The following is a 17,415-nucleotide window of genomic DNA, read 5'->3' as shown; positions in this document are numbered from 1 at the left end:
TCAATTCTTATTGGATAGCAGATAATCTTTGAATAAACGTAATACTGACGTGTTTTTTGGAATCAAATGTGACAAATAGAAATTATTATCAGTACATTAGAAGAATTTCGGTACTTACGTAGAGGAAGGCGGGGTAAGACAGACCACTTCTAGTTATATAAAAAATCCTCAGTATTTTGGCAAATATTGTGAAGCATTATTAGCATAATTTGCAGGGGGGGGGGGGTTAAGATGAACCATTTTCGAAGGTATATTTAACGTCAATTTCGTTCAAAAGAGTTGTTTATTTATTGTGCTGTAATATGATAATTTCAGCTGTCCAGTTTCTATAAGACCACTTCAAAATTCATAAATATTATCAATGAAAAATTCAAAACGGCTGATTTACATGTCAATAATTGATAACGTGTTGGAATACTATTTACCAAATTCTGCTGAACGGATTTCTCGATATTTTTCCATTTTTCCGAAATTGCGACCTTGAGCAATCGTGGTGTAAAGTTTTCCCTCAGTGTAGATTCTGCGAACAAGGATCCCCCCTAAGATTTTCAACAGGATTCAAGTCTGGAGAGCGAGCCGGCCAGTTCAAATATTAAGTTTTGGGTTCTTAATCCATTGCTTAGCTGGAATGTGAATTTTTTGTGACGATATCCACGCAAAAGGAAAGAGGATTCCAGAACATGTGTGTAATCCTTGAATGATGTGAAAGCTATCTTGAGCTTTCCGGTTGCACAGAATCCCGCCCAAACCATGCACGAGTCTCCACCAAAATTCCTGGTTAAAAAAACTGTTCCTTTTTCTGTAAAACACGCCAGTACCCGTTGAAACCATGAGGTCCATCCAAATTGAACTTTTTTTCGTCAGTGAAGATAACCTATACATTGAAGAACTTTTCGTTATGGTATATAGCAAAATGTATTCTTTTGGAAACACTGTCGGTTCATGTGAGCTTTGGCAAAACTCAGACGTCTTCCGATGTGAGATGGTGTAAGATGAGGAGTTTTAGCCTTTTAAGCATTCTTTATGTGAGGATTTTTTACCAAAATTTGACCAATTGTCACCCGAGCGTTGAGTAGTTGAAATATTGCTTCATTTGCACATGCGATTTTGAGGTATTCGAACCTGTTCTAGCTATTTCCCGCTTATCCCGGTCAGAGAGCTTCGATTTACGTGCAGCTACATTTATTCCATTCTGGAATGCTTCGCTGTCATTTTCAATTTCCGCAAAAAGCTTCATGTCGTCAGCATATATGAGTACATTTATACACTTAAGAATAAAGGAAATGTCATAAATGTACAAAATGAAAAGAAGAGGTCCAAGATGGGATCCTTACGGCACTCCCGAAGTGACTTTAATTGGGTTTGAATGGTTGTTTTGAAAACGAACTTGTTGCAACCGCAACGGAAGAGAAACAATTTTCCGTTTTTTTAAACGTTTATTTCAATACGCAATACAATGGCGATGGCGATGACGACGACGTTAAAAAATCCCTACCGTAGGTATAAATCAATACATTAAAATGGTTCTATTGTACATAGTAGTTTTAGGAATAGAAGTAGTTTTAAATTGTACATATTAATTTTAAGGTTTTTTACACTATCATAAGTTTTTCTGTGTTGCAGCTAGATTTAGATTTAGAGAACTTACGTTTAGTGTCTCGTTTGTTTAGTTCGTTGGAGGTGGGGTTATTTTTAAGAATCTTCGTTCTCTCGATTTGCAGCTGTAAATTTAGTTTTAGCATTAGACATAGCACAATCGATTTACTAGCTTACTTACAATAATATAGGATATACAATTAAGAATAATTACGCTTAACGCTTTTGTAACAATCAATTTAGGACTTTCTTTCACTTCTGACTATTTGTTTTTGAATCATTGAATCATTGTTGTGTTTTCTTTTGATTCTCGGTGAAACACAGTAGCGCGCCGAAAGTGGGAACGTTTTATTTCTCTCAAGGTGTTTGGGAGCAGGTGCGTCGCAACCGCACGTTGCGACACTCTCCCCCAGTGCATCAGGGCCATTGATCCTATGTACTTACGCTTGCACCTACGTCCAACACAGCGATCTTCACGACTGGCCTCTCTAGCACTCCAGTCGAGGTCTGTACCAGAGCACGACGAACCTGTCCATCCTTGGACCGAATTGCGTGGACAACTCGACCTTTCGGCCAGCAGTTCCTCGGCAGAGTCTCATCAACGATGACGACGATGTCCCCTTCTGCGATTGGCTTGACGTGGCTAAACCATTTCGTCCTCCGAGTGAGAGTTGGTAGGTATTCAGCTACCCAGCGACGCCAAAACCGGTTTGCGTAGACTTGGGAGGATTTCCAGGTGTGTTTCAGAGCGTAACTGCTGTCGTCAAACGTGAACGGGGGCTTTGAACCATCTGATGAACCGATCAGAAAATGATTCGGAGTGAGAGCTTGGGAAAGCTCGTCATCTAATGGCAATTCCGTTAGAGGTCGTGAGTTGATGATTAGTTCGATCTCTGAGAGCATGTTCTTCAATAGTTCATCGGTGGGTGTGCGTGTGACTTGGAGTTGCTTCAGGGTTTTCTTCACGGATTGAACAAGGCGTTCCCAGGCTCCTCCGAAATGTGGAGATGCAGGAGGGTTGAAAGACCATTTCGTATCAGTGGTGACGAAGTGCTCTATCAGCTTTTCGTGGTCCATTTTTTGTAACGCTTCTTTCAATTCTCGACTTGCTCCGATGAAGTTCGTACCGCGATCGCTTACTATCTCCAGAGGGGTACCTCTCCTGGCGATGAAGTTTCTGATGGCGAGAATGCATGAGTCGGTTGTGAGGCTGTGAGCAACTTCAAGATGTATCGCTCGCACCGTTAGGCATGTAATCAGCACTCCCCATCGTTTCTCGGTCCTCCGGCCAACAACTACATGTATTGGACCGAAGTAGTCGATGCCAACGTAGGAAAATGGACGACAGAAAGTCTTCAGGCGTGCGGGTGGCAGAGCTGACATTTCTGGAGCAACTGGCTTCGCCTGGCGATTCTTGCAGTGCTGACACCGTGCTCGTACGCGTTTGTAGGCCGACCGTAGCTGAGGCACGTAAAATCTACGCCGAATCTGGTTGAGTGTAGTCTGGTGATTCATGTGACAGAAATGCTGATGAACACTGGATATAATGAGGTCGGTAACGGGATGACACTTCGGCAACAGTATCGGGCGCTTCGTACAATCATCGACGTCTTCACAAGCATCTATACGTCCTTTCATTCGCAGCAGCCCCTCTTCATCCAGAAACGGACTGAGCCCATACAGCGAGCTACTCTTGGGCAATGCGTTCTTCCATGGTGCGAGCTTCGGTTTCTGTAATGCAGCTATCTCTGCAACGAATTCAGCATTCTGAACCAGTTTGAGAATTAACAACTCTGCTTTTCGAAGCTCTTCTTGTGTCAATGGGCCGGTGACGATGGGCTCCTTCGATAATTTCTTGCGCAGATTCGATGGATACCGCTGTACGAATGCAACATGACGCAGCAGCCGCTTCCATTTAGGGAAATCTTCCCACCTAAACAGGACACGCTTGACGGAATGATGTAGCACATTGGGTCGCTTCTCTTCTGCGGTGTAATCGAAGCTCGATACTGCAACAGGCCACTCTTCCTTTGCCTCCCACAAGAATTGTGGACCACGGAACCAACGACTAGCAGGAGAAAAATCCGGGAGTTTCTGCCATTTCGTCGCATCGTCAGCAACATTCAGTTTCGTCGGAATCCAATTCCATTCGTTAACCTCGGTCAACTCTAGAATTTCACTGATCCGCACTGCGACGAATTGATTGTATCTCCGGTGATCGGAATTCAACCAGCAAAGAACGTCACGCGCATCCGTCCAGAAAAACTGTTTTGTTGGTTTAAGCTGGTGAGACATCATGATACCTTTCGCAAAACGGGCACCGATAACTGCTGCCTGAAGTTCAAGTCTGGGAATCGACACGAATCGCAACGGAGCTACTCTTGTTTTCGCGCCGACGAGCGCACATTCCACTTCGCCATCTTCTTCGAACCGGAGGTAGGCAACTGCGGCATATCCGTTTTCGGATGCATCTACGAACACATGGAGTTGAATTTCGTTTTGACCGCCTGTACTCGTTTTTATCCGGTAACACCTGGGTACACTGACGGATTCCACTTGCGGAAGAACTTGCAACCATATTTGCCATTTCTCCCACTGTTCGCTCTTAATGGGTTCGTCCCAATTTATGCCACTACGCCAAATTTCCTGGAGCAGGATTTTCAGGAACATAAGGAAATTCGCAAGTAGTCCAAGTGGGTCGTAGATCGTCATCAGCGTACTCAAAATCTGCCTTTTGGTTGGCACAATATGACCTTGCAGTAGATCGACATTTATCCTCGAAGACACTTTGAAGGTGAAGGTGTCGGCTGCGGTGCACCACCACAATCCCAGAACTTTCTCGGTTCCCATTTCGCTCAACAGATTCAAGCTCTTCTCTCCTGGATTTGCCTTCAGCTCCTGCAGTACTCGATTCGAATTTGACAGCCAATTCCTTATTTCGAAACCTGCCTCTGCGTGAATGAATCGGACATCTACAGCTAGCTTAATCGCCTCATCTTCTGTCTCCACACTGGACAGCATATCATCCACGTAATGCTCTCTAATTATCGCCTCCGCTGCCCTCGGGAACTTATCCTGAAATCGTTGCGCATTGTGGTTCTTCACATATTGTGCACAGCTGGGTGAGCAGGTTGCCCCGAAAGTCATTACCTTTGTGACATAGACATCTGGGCTACGATTTGATTCTCCGTTCCGCCATAGAAACCTCAAACACTGTTGATCGCGCCAGTTCATCAACACCTGAAGAAACATCTCTCGAATGTCGCCCGTTATGGCAATGCGAAATTCTCGGAAGCGTTGTAAAACGGATAGAAGAGAAGTAAGTTGATCTGGTCCAGTTAGCAGGAACGAGTTCAGCGAAACACCCGCCACCTTTGCGGCTGCATCCCACACTATGCGCAACTTTCCCGGCTTATTGGGATTGACAACAGGGAATATTGGAAGGTACCACACGCGTTCGAATCTCTCGGCTAGTTGGTTCTCCGTCAGTTTTACGATGTACCCAGATCGCTCGTAATCCCTAAGTTTCTCCTTCAGAGCTTCAGCTAGATCAGGGTCCCGTTGCATTCGCTTTTCCAGACATATCAGCCGCTTCATTGCCATTGATTTGCTGTCTGGCATTCGAACATCATCATACCGCCAGAGTAATCCAGTTTCATAGCGCCCCTTGTTCACATTAGTCAGAGATTTCAACAATTTCTCGGCTCGCTCGTCGTCCTTCGACATCAGTGGTTTAACGGAACTTATTGCGATGCTGTCTAACGAAAAGTACGCTTTTACTGCGTTGTGTAGCTCTGCGTCGCTCTGTTCGGTACATGGACACACATGAAGACTGTGGTGTGCGACTAAACTAGTCGTTGTTTGGGATTCTATAGAGCAAGGCCCGAATACTATCCACCCCAGGCGTGTTTTGGCAGCGATTGGTTCGTCCTTTCTTCCTTCTCTGCTGTCGAGCGCGTGGCCCAAGCGGCAATTATCCATTCCTATAAGTATCCGTGGTCGAACATTGCGATAGGAATCAGCCGGCAAGGCCGTCAAATGATGAAAATGTCGCGCTAATTCCTCCATCGCGAGAGTTTGCTGGGGTAGAGCGAGACTGTCCACGGTGTGCACTTTCGGTATCCAATATGTTCTCATGTCGTGCACTCCGGAAATATCTACCGCTAACTTCACAGAATTCATTTCCTGACGTTGATAATCCCCTGTCCAGCCCAGACACAAGGGATATGATTCACCTTGAATGTCTAGCTCCTTCAGCAAACTATGTTCCATCAGCGTCACTGACGAACCGTCGTCCAAAAAGGCGAATGTGCGTACAATCTTCCCTCGTCCGTGAAGTAGCACCGGCACGTATCGGAAGAGAATCTTGCTAACATCGTTAATGTGAAAATTACAATTCTCGGTAGGTGTAATTGCTTCCGCCTGTAGACTCGATATCTGAGGATTCTCCATTCGCTGGTATCTGGAATCGTCGTGTAGCAACCTGTGATGCATGTATGAACATCCGTTTCTACCACAGGCTTGCTTTACTGCACATGCTCCGAAATGTTTCGACAGACACTTCCGACACAATTTATTCTGTTTCAGCACTGCCCATCGCGCCCCGATATCCAATTCTTGAAACCTTTGGCACAACCCTACACTGCTGCATTCTCCGTGACAAATAACGCATTGCTTGCTGGCTGGTTTCGACGTACTTTTGGAGGACATCGTAGAGTTTGGAAAATGATTTGAGTCGGACTGAATGTGGACATTAACTTCCTCCTTTCGGACACGCTTCTCAGTTCTACCAACGTACATACTGATCGTCGATGGAATCGTTACTACGCAAGCTGCTTCCACTAGCGTGCCCAACCAGCTACTGAAATCCGATAGTGTGACCGCTGACATCATTTGACGATGCTTTGCCCAGTCGAGCTTCACAGTAGGTGGCAGTCTCTCAACGAGTTCTTGAAGGAGTGCCACGTTGCATAGATGCTCGTTCAAACCACACGCCACAATCGTTGCGCACATGTTCTGGACTGCTACGCCGAAATCTATCAGAGTTCCCAATTTCTCCGCCTTTGGCGCTGGCATTTCCCGAATCTTGCAAACTAACGAGTGAACGATGATTTCAGGACGGCCAAACAGCATACGAAGCGTATTGATGACACCATCAAGTCCTGCTGGATACAACAACCGACTACGAACTGTCTCAAGAGCTTTGCCTTTCAAACTGCGTTGGAGTCGAAGCAAATTTTCTTCATCGCTAAAGCCGCATATCCTTGTGGTACTCTCATAAGTGGCGATGAATAAAGGCCACTCTTCAGGGTTGCCCGAGAATGTAGGTAACTCCTTTGCCACCGCGTGTCGCGCAGCGAGTTGACTCCTGCTGAGTTCATGAGAAGGATTCACTGTCGAAGATAGATGAAGGCCGTTAGGAATGAATGGATCCGCATCCGCATTCAAACCATCATTCCTCGCTGGGACAGGTTCGCTGCTGCTGATTTCCATCGCCCTCACTCGCTCCTCAAGACTCTTCGTTTCTGAATCCTGTTTTCTAGCCATCTCTGCGAGTTGTCTTTGCATCTGCTCGATCGCCTTGCTGACGTCATCTGTCTGACGATTCTCAGTTCCCAACGTTGTCGAATTTGCATTCGGTGGATGAACAACTACGGGAACGCTCAACTCCTCTCGTATCTGCTGTTCTCTTTTCTCCATACGACGCTGGAACTGGGACTGCAAATCCTTAATCGCATTCTGCATTTCGCGGTCCTTTTCCCGAAGCAGCTTTTCGTATGCCTGCTGTTGTTCTTCGAACCTACTTTGCATTTGGTCCATTCTCCTCTGGAATTCCCTGAGTAGCTCAACTTGCCCCTGGTTATCCACTGGCCTAGGCTCCGCTTCACTCTGTGCATGATCTGTAGTGATGACCGATGGGATCTGGTCTGCTCGTTTCGCCTCACACTCTGAACAGCTCCAATCAACTTCTTCGATTCCCTCAGTTACACCCACGCACACGAAATGGAACCATTTACCGCATTCGTCACAACTAACCATCCGGCTGTTGTCGAGATCCTTGCACAGCGCACAACTCACACCTGGTTTTGCCCGATTATTTCTCGGCATTATTGCAACCTCGATAAAGCTTCCCCGATCACGAACTAAACGGATTTTTTAAAATGTTGCAACCGCAACGGAAGAGAAACAATTTTCCGTTTTTTTAAACGTTTATTTCAATACGCAATACAATGGCGATGGCGATGACGACGACGTTAAAAAATCCCTACCGTAGGTATAAATCAATACATTAAAATGGTTCTATTGTACATAGTAGTTTTAGGAATAGAAGTAGTTTTAAATTGTACATATTAATTTTAAGGTTTTTTACACTATCATAAGTTTTTCTGTGTTGCAGCTAGATTTAGATTTAGAGAACTTACGTTTAGTGTCTCGTTTGTTTAGTTCGTTGGAGGTGGGGTTATTTTTAAGAATCTTCGTTCTCTCGATTTGCAGCTGTAAATTTAGTTTTAGAATTAGACATAGCACAATCGATTTACTAGCTTACTTACAATAATATAGGATATACAATTAAGAATAATTACGCTTAACGCTTTTGTAACAATCAATTTAGGACTTTCTTTCACTTCTGACTATTTGTTTTTGAATCATTGAATCATTGTTGTGTTTTCTTTTGATTCTCGGTGAAACACAGTAGCGCGCCGAAAGTGGGAACGTTTTATTTCTCTCAAGGTGTTTGGGAGCAGGTGCGTCGCAACCGCACGTTGCGACAGAACTATTTGTTCGCGTTCTATCAAATATGAGTTACGCCATTTCAAAACACTGTGTGCTATTCCTATTTTTTTTAATAATGGGATGTCGATTCGGTCAAATGCTTTACTGAAGTCCGTATAGAGGGCTTCTACGTGTTTGCCATTGCATTCAGTAAAAAGGTGACGAATTCTAATAGGTTAGTTGATGTACAGCGGCATTTGAAAAAACCGTGATGTCTACATGTAATTTCACTTTTTATTTGTTGAAAGATTTTTTCATTGATAATTGATTCAAATAATTTAGGAATGCAAGAGATAAAAGCGATGCCACGGTAATTACGGATGTCAGACTTTGAGCCTGATTTGAAAATAGGCACTGAGAAAGATTGTTTCCATTTGTTTGGGAATATTCCAGTTTTTAAAGACATATTAAATAGGAAATAAAAAGGAGGTGTAATTTCGTCAGCCAGGTTCTTGAGGATTGCGGTTGCAATTCTGTCAGGACCTGGGCCTTTCGATAGGTTCAGACTTTTCAGTGTCTTATGAATTACCTGATGTGCGATATTGTTCACAGATATGTCGTTGGAAAATTCCGGTAGAAATGAAAAGTACTTTCGGTCACGGTTTTTCTCGGAGAATGTGGTATAACCTTTCTGAAAAAAAATCCGAAATAATTATATATTTCTTTCGGGGTATTACCCACATTCTCGTCGAGATGCATACGCGATGGAGTATTATTGCTCTTAAGTTTAGACTTCTCGTAATCGAAAATGATGGCTTGCAGGGCCTGCACCAACCCCCTGTCTCGCCGGAGGACCATCGTGCATAGCTGGCACGAAAACATTGATCAGCCCCCCTGACATGGGGAACATACGCTATATGAGCCGCACCTCCATGGTGAACAGACACTCGGATAGGCCCTCTCCCCTGTCAGCATGCGACCAAGATCCCATTGGGGTTGGTTACCCGATCTTCACTATGGTTACTCGTACCCCAGCCGGCACTGCGGCGAGATAGGGATAGGAGTTACTGTACAAGAAGCTAAGGACCACGAAAGGACTTTTTTATGCCTGCAGGTACCGAAGTACCGATGATACGCTTTGTTCAGTCGTTGACCAACCGGCAATTATCTTTCGACCAAATTCAAATTCATGGCAAATAATGCCATGCATAGGTGCTTTATTTCAAGTTTCAAAGTTCTATTTTCCAGGGTGTGATAGGTCTCGTCGTCCATCACCACCGCGATTCGTCGTGAAAACCGACTTGACCATCCTATTCAGCCGCTGCTGCTGCGTCATTGCATGCAGCTCCGAGACCAGTGGGGACTTCCGCTTCCTGACATGTATGTCCATGTTCGACATGTAGTTCTTCACTGTTTGGCCGGTCGCACCGACCTCCCGGCTAAGCGCACGCAGCGATGTAGCCAATTTTCCCTCGATCTTCATCTTCTGTATCCTTTGGATCTTCTTGTCGCTCAGGGTCGTCGGCCTTCCGGAACCGGGCTTTCTTTCGATGCTCTGATTGTTGTCCAATAGTGCCGAGAAAGCGTCAGTGGAGTGGAGTGTAGATGCCAGAACAGGCGTATCCGGCGTTCACAAAGTGCCGCATGATGTCTGTTTACGACGCGGCGAGGTACAGTTCTTTGAACGCACACACTTCTGAACGGAGTAGCTTCACTGTTTTCGCCATCACGGTTAGAGTTCGACTGATAGAGCTATCATTTTTTTCTGCTGACTCATGGGTTACTATAATTAATGCTGCATGGGTTGTTTCGTCAGTGCATGTGAAGGTAAACCCATAAAAAATCGGCAATTTTTGTCCTTTTTTTGGGGAAAAAGAAATGTCGTTTATTGTCAATATATGGCAACACTTAAACATATCGTGTGTTGTACTTATCGCATCGGGTCATACTATACGGCTATTTAAAGACGACAATCTGTGCTATAAGTGTCTATTCTTTGTGTGGACACCGACTGGACAACATCGTTGCTGGACGGCGAGGGATCGAGTGCCTTTCTCAGGGCAAGAGGGCGGAGGTGGTAGCGCTGGAGTAGAATAGAGTAGAGTTTTCAAAGGGCCTTTCTCAAGGCTAGAGACGAATGAACTGCAAAAGTTTAAAGTCTCTATAATACAATACCTTCCTTCCTTCCTTCCTATAAGTGTCCATTCTTTGTGTGGACACCGACTGGACAACATCGTTGCTGGACGAGCTGGACGGCGAGGGATCGAGTGCCTTTCTCAAGGCAAGAGGGCGGAGGTGGTAGCGCTGGAGTAGAGTAGAGTTTTCAAAGGGCCTTTCTCAAAGCTAGAGACGAATGAACTGCAAAAGTTTAAAGTCTCTATAATACAAGACCTTCCTTCCTTCCTATAAGTGTCGTTTTGACAGTGTTGTGATTGTCCTTTTCAGTCTCATGTTATAGCGCGTCAAAGATGGGGTCCACCAAGCAAGAAATTCGCCATATTTTACGATTTCGTTCTGGTATAGTGGCTGTCGAAGATACACCCCGTACTGGTAGGCCAATCGTCGTGGAAACCAATAAAATCATTGAAATCATCCAAGTAGACCGGCATGTGAGCGCTCGCTCGATTGGCCAGGAACTGGGTATAGACCATAAAACCGTTTGGAACCATTTGCAGAAGATTGGATTCCAAAAAAAAGCTGGATGTATGAGTGCCACACGAGTTGACGCAAAAAAATCTTTTAGACCGAATCAACGCCTGCGATGCACTGCTGAAACGAAACGAGCGATTTGATCAGGATCCTGTAAGAACTGTGGCTCACCAGATAGCACAAACATACAAAACGGTGCATATATAAGAAATGCATGTCTATAAAAATTATGCTTTTGATTTTTTCGTAAAATCGGCACAAGTTTTCCGGGCAACCGAATATTTCCCACGATTAACGAATCTGTACAGAAAAATATTGGTTCATGAAATCATCAATCACGATGATATTGTAGGTGTTTTGTCTTGACTAGGTTCATTGTAGCCTCTACACTACACTACCCAACCAAGTTTTTTGTAATGTAAATGATGCTTAGAAGAGAAAATATTCTACATTAATAAACTAATCTTGATAGGTACGATGAATCTGTTTGAATACATCTATGAGTTTGAAAACTCAAAAAACTCAGCAAACGTGCGTCGGTTTTAAATGAAAATGTACGAGATTAGATGCATGAGCATTATTTTCATATGGACTTCAGCGGCCAAAAAAAATAAAGACCTTCCCGCGCTCGGTAAATAATAAAACAAAAAGACAACAAACCATTTAATAGTAATAACTAACATTTTTACCAATAAAAATATGGAATAAAACACAGAAAATTCAATTATTCTCTCTAAAAAATGGAGGGATATCCACGTGGACAAGAGGGGGAGAGGTATCAGGAATGTCCACGCTTGTCCATGGAGGGGGAGGGGGATGTCTAAAACCGTCCTTTTTCTGTCCACGTGGTATGTGGACAGCCCCTTATTTGTTGCGAGTCTATGGTAGTACTTTTTTCCTAAAGAATACTCTGGGATATGATGAGAACAGCAGGTTCGTGTTTTTTCGATTAATTGAATTTGTAAAGTCAATCTGCAATGTTGGTAATTTTAGGAACATGATTTACCGATATCACGATCAATCGCATAAAGATGGTGGAGTGACTTACTCCAACGGTATGAGTAAATGCTGAGAATGTGGAATCCGAGGAGTTATAATGCTAAGAACCAATATTATTTTAATTTTACTACTGTTTTAATTGTTTCATTATCTACTTGAAGATTCAAATGCAGAAATTTAGGTAAATATAACATTAAAAAACACAATTGCTTCTCTTTGTTCATCGTGTATAGAAAATAGTATATATATGAGCAGCGTTTCAATGGTGTTTGTTTGCATGTTGAGCAAACGTAAAGGGTGTGTCACATCAAATTGCATCACGGAAAAAACGCTGTAGAAATTCGCCCAGTAAACCGATCCTTTTGAAAATTTTAGACAGTAAAGCAAAAACTATTAAACAACTTTTGGCATTTTCTTTTTATTCATACTTCGAGCCCAAGCCCGTATGCTCGCACCTTCCTCTTTACCCCGTCCATAAGGTTCTGTACAACGTCAGGTTGTAGTTTTTTTTTGAACAGAAATCCATTTTCTCTTGAAGTCCGCCTCCTATTTGACAACTTTTGGGTTCTTCCGGAGGGCCTGCTTCATAATCACCCAATATTTCTCTATTGGGCGAAGCTCCGGCGCGTTGGGCGGGTTCATTTGCTTTGGCACGAAGGTGACCCCGTTGGCTTCGTACCACTCCAACACGTCCTTTGAATAGTGGCACGAAGCGAGATCCGGCCAGAAGATGGTCGGGCCCTCGTGCTGCTTCAATAGTGGTAGTAAGCGCTTCTGTAGGCACTCCTTAAGGTAAACCTGCCCGTTTACCGCGCCGGTCATCACGAAGGGGGCGCTCCGCTTTCCGCAAGAGCAGATCCCTTAACACACCATGTACTTTTTGGCAAACTTGGATAGTTTCTGCTTGCGAATCTCCTCCGGAACGCTGAATTTATCCTCTGCGGAGAAGAACAACAGGTCCGGCAGCTGACGAAAGTCCGCTTTGATGTAGGTTTCGTCATCCATTACCAGGCAATGCGGCTTCGTCAGCATCTCGGTGTACAGCATCCAGGCTCGCGTCTTCCCCACCATGTTTTGCCTTTCGTCGCGGTTAGGAGCCTTCTGAACCTTGTATGTACGCAGGCCCTCCCGATGCTTGGTCCGCTGGACTTGACAAATTCAGCTTATTGGCGACATCCCGGACCGAACTTCTCGGATCACGTCTAAACTGCTTAACTACGCGCTTGTGATCTTATTCACTGACGGAGCATCCATTTTTGCCGTTCTTCACCTTCCGGTCGATGGTTACGTTCTCGAAGTATCGTTTTAGTACTCTGCTGACCGTGGATTGGACGATTCCCAGCATCTTACCGATGTCCCGATGTGACAACTCCGGATTCTCGAAATGAGTGTACAGGATTAATTCACGACGCTCTTTTTCGTTCGACGACATTTTTCCAAATTTACGAAAAATTGACAGTGAAGCATGGCCAACGTGATCTATACACTCTTATCTGATTATAAGCGAAAGCTGAAGATATAATTCCTGAAAATTAAATTTCTACAGCGTTTTTTCCGTGATGCAATTTGATGTGACACACCCTTTATTACATTGTGTAGAATGCGAAACAGCGAAAAAGTCGATTTTGTTCATCTTATCGTTTACGTCTCCTATACAAACATGGGCAGATCAGAATATCTTTGATACTGAAGTTGGACCCAGAACAAACGCTCTGTCCAATACAATTCATTTGAAGTCTGTCATGATATTTCCAAGCGTAATTACAAATACATCCAGAATTATTGAAATGCTATGGAAATGCAAAGTTTGAAAAAGGCTTTCGGCTGTTTTCCGCCTATGGATGAACAACACAATAGGTTTGTCAATTTTATACTGACCCTGTTTACAAAAGTGTAGATCCGTAGCAGTACACCTGTCTCCTCTGGTGTTGATTGGTATCCGCTTTCAGAAGTTTACGTCGAGCAATAACCACCTTTGTGTGGTAACTTCTCAGCGCATTCTCATCTTGTGTAATGCTTGAACGTACGCCGGAATCGTGCTTGTCCTGGACAGTGCCACAAAATGAAGTCAACCGAGTCGAGCCTGTGAGTCGATTTCTGTTTGCCTTCAAATTGACTGGCCGACAGCCAGCGAAACGAAAGCTGAATCGAGGCGTCGGATTCTGCTGACTCTGTGCAACGATGCCATCCAACTGTTTCTCGGTGCGATCTGGGAAAACTTCGTCAACTGCGAGCGGTGGTTTTTGGCTGGTTTTGGGATGAACCTTGAGCAATACTTTGGAGTGTATTTTGTAGCAGTGTTTTCCCTTGTTCGCCTTCTGTCCAAGGCGATTGAACTTCTGGTGTCTTGTTTCAATGTACTCTATGAAAAATAGAAGAATAAATTCGATGGGTGACATGAGGTGTTTTGGTCACTTACGTTCATATTTGAACATGAAAGGAAGCAGGCCATCACCACATACTTCGTTCAAATATTCGTAAAAATGCACATCCGACTTTCCCCGTAGAAATATTGCGGCACACTGTAAATAGGCATTGAATGAAAATTCACAAATTTACTTTTTAAGATGGCATTACATTCAAGTGATAATTTACAAACTCCGGAACATTCCTCGGCTCTATATACTCAAAGTAGGGGCACATTTCACGGAAAGCAAATTCTCCTACGGACCATAGGCCGCGCAAAAGTCGTGATAGCCAAACATAATCTATATCCTCAGATTTCGAATCATTGAAGTATCGCTGTAATCTTTCGACCAGCAAAAATGTGCACTCCTGCTCAACGAAGCCCCATTTACCAGAGCATAGTCCTACCACTCGGCTAACGTCGTCCACCAAATAACTACTACAGATCAGGGTGGTAATGTTCTCATTCTCCAGAGTCGTCGAATTCGGGTTAATAACTTCCCCGTTGGAACTCTCGGACATCTGTGCGCTAAAATTCTCATCGGGATCTTCTAACATTACGGGATCTTGCTTTAGTTCTATTTCATTTTCAGTTTTTATCTCAAAACTCATTCCTGCTTCCGCCATCATTCCGCCGCCCTGCTGAACCAGAAAGTTCTGAGCCGAAGGGTCAAAGTCACTGTTGAATTCTGCTTTGATTTGGAATCCGTCTCCCGCAGACAAATTTCCATCCTCTCCAACAGTTTCCTGTTTGCCCAAGCCTTGCACCATAGAAAATAGAGCCTCGTACTCATCCTTAATATTGTTGATGTCGATTTCATCCGGGCCTTCTTTAATATTCTCTATACTACGCAGCAATTCTTCGGTAGCATTTGAGTTGGAATTGTTGGAATCCTCCGAAGGACCAGTTAGATTGTTATCTAATATATTCATCGGAACCATTGTGGAGTGAGTATAACCGGGTTGCAACTGATCTGCATTATTCTGAGAATGTGTCCCGGATCCTAGCGAAGACTCGGTTCCATTTTGGTTTATCGAGTGCGGCTGTTGATTGAGCGATGTCTGAGATTGTGGTTGTAAATCAAGATTCGCTGGTTGAGCCGGGATGAATTTAGCGTGTACCAAATGGATTGGCCCAAGCAACAGATTTACAAAAATTTGACTAAGCAGACTAAGCTCAAGCGTCAGATCCGAATGAGAAACGTGATAGTTTTTCACGAGAGCCTCGAGAAACTGAAGCGATCGAATCAATGTGGTTTCTGTGTATTCAAAACCCAACATTTCTATCGCCTTTGTCAGCAGAAGTTTCATCAGTGACGGGACGTGCGGATTAAACGTAAGAATCTCAATCGCTTGCTCGAAACATTCCTCATCGCCGAGGTAGATAGCGTCGCATACATTGTTGTACAGTTCGATAAGATCTTCCGCTATGCTAGACTCGGCCATCCAGGATGTAGTCAACACGGGTATATTACTTTGTTCCATCGTTACATCCTTAATGTACTCCTCGCGCAAATCCAAAACCTCATCCTGCGAATAAATTCATAACTATATGAGACTGAATCCTTGCTACGTATAAATTTAGTTTAGATTTACCGAATTGAAAAAGTACACTCCGTCATACTCAATTTTATCCCACGGTTCACTGTTCGCCCCAACAATCGGCGGAACATCGCAATCCTTAAGGATGTCGTTGACCAAATCATACGTGACCTTCCCATTCGCATGGCGGCTGTATGTCTTGATACTCTGAAATTAACTAGGAATAAAACGAACTATACATAGAGAAACGGAAGTGATCTCACATTCGCCAGTTCCCACAGTTTGTAGGTAGTATCCTCGGCTAGTTTGCTGTAAACCTCCGCTGCTACCTCGGTTTCTTGCTTGTCATGTTGCTCCCAAATAGTTCGTATTGATCGGGAACTGAAACCGGCGTATGATTTGTATGTACTCTAGAAAGTAGAATAAATTACTTAAAACCATACAAAACATTACACTACCTATCTACCTTATCCTTTGGCGCAGGGCAGTTTGCATCATTACCGGATGAGTTAGTGTCGCTTCCACCCGCAGTTGCAGCTCGCATCAAATGTGAGTAATGATTGGGATGCTGGACCTGCGGCAAACCGGCCGTGTTATTGCCAATATTGTTCGACTGAGGTGCCGAAGCTGTACCGGAATTTGCATTTGTGCCCCCGCTGCTGGAGGTTTTCGAACGTTGTTTCAATTTCGATGACAAAGATTTCTTCGGACTGGGTTTCATATTGAGAGTAATGTTTTGCTGTAAAAAGAGCTAATGTTTATAAAACACGATATACAGCATTCCCCATACTCTTCATACCGCAATTGAATGTAAACAAACCGATATTCTGAGAGGTCGTAAACAAGGAAAGTGAAGTGGAAGGTAAAACGTAATGTCAGAATTAGAGGTGTGCAAATCAGCTCATCATGATGAACAGCTCTGATCATATCAGCTCATCTAAATGAGCTGTTCTTTATGAACAGCTCTTCAGCTCAGTTGTCAGAGCCGACTTTCAATTTGGGTCCCAAACTCGATAGCCACGAAGCCAGTTTGAAAATGTTAAAATTCAAATGAAATTTTTCACACCATATTATTAATTACTTGAAACACGTATTCCAGACTATTATTTACAACAGACTCGGCGAGTACAACATTTCCGACATTTTTACTGAGGCTTTACATTACAATAGAAAGTTTTCTTCAAAAAAAAAAATCTTATGAGATTTTTGCACCGCCTGCAAACAAAGTGTTTTTCATTGAAATAGAATACTCATTTGATACACAGAAGTTAATTTTCATTAATAATTTGAATTTTAAAAACGTGTTCATTCTGCCTGAGAGCCAATTATTATTTTTGGCGCCCCCTAAACTGGTAAACAAAGCTCAATGCCGTCAACGCGAATATAACAGTTGAAAAGACGAGGGACAAATGAAACTAAACTGATGTCTTAACACGAAGAGCGAGAGACGGTCAGTTCATTTGAATCTTACAGCTCACACACTCTCTTCAATTCTACAGCTCTTTTCTC

At 43.6% G+C, this 17,415-nt stretch overlaps 2 protein-coding genes across 3 annotated transcripts; both read right to left on the bottom strand.

The window, feature by feature from the left end:
- Positions 1-2,028: 2,028 nt before the first annotated feature.
- On the bottom strand, positions 2,029-7,704 carry LOC129772957 (uncharacterized). The gene has a single exon (XM_055776492.1). It carries the CDS (start codon positions 7,702-7,704, stop codon positions 2,029-2,031), a length of 5,676 nt encoding a protein of 1,891 aa, XP_055632467.1.
- A 124-nt stretch (positions 7,705-7,828) lies between these two features.
- Positions 7,829-16,737, bottom strand: LOC129779052 (uncharacterized). Of its 2 annotated transcripts, none has more exons than XM_055786307.1 (7): positions 16,373-16,696; positions 16,170-16,316; positions 15,961-16,113; positions 14,536-15,894; positions 14,378-14,480; positions 13,837-14,320; positions 7,829-8,091 (listed from the first exon to the last, which is right to left on the bottom strand). In XM_055786307.1, exons 1-6 carry the CDS (start codon positions 16,625-16,627, stop codon positions 13,842-13,844), a joined length of 2,496 nt encoding a protein of 831 aa, XP_055642282.1. In that variant the 5' UTR covers positions 16,628-16,696; the 3' UTR covers positions 7,829-8,091; positions 13,837-13,841. The 2 variants fall into 2 exon arrangements, with proteins under 2 accessions (XP_055642282.1, XP_055642283.1); XM_055786308.1 differs by lacking the exon at positions 7,829-8,091 and adding an exon at positions 16,706-16,737 and having other exon boundaries at positions 13,792-14,320; positions 16,373-16,645.
- Positions 16,738-17,415: the final 678 nt, after the last annotated feature.

The sequence above is a fragment of the Toxorhynchites rutilus genome, chromosome 3 (assembly GCF_029784135.1).
Source record: "Toxorhynchites rutilus septentrionalis strain SRP chromosome 3, ASM2978413v1, whole genome shotgun sequence".
Taxonomy (NCBI): domain Eukaryota; kingdom Metazoa; phylum Arthropoda; class Insecta; order Diptera; family Culicidae; genus Toxorhynchites; species Toxorhynchites rutilus.
The sequence above is the reverse complement of the archived record's forward strand: the minus strand, read 5'-3'. Positions and strand labels throughout refer to the sequence as shown.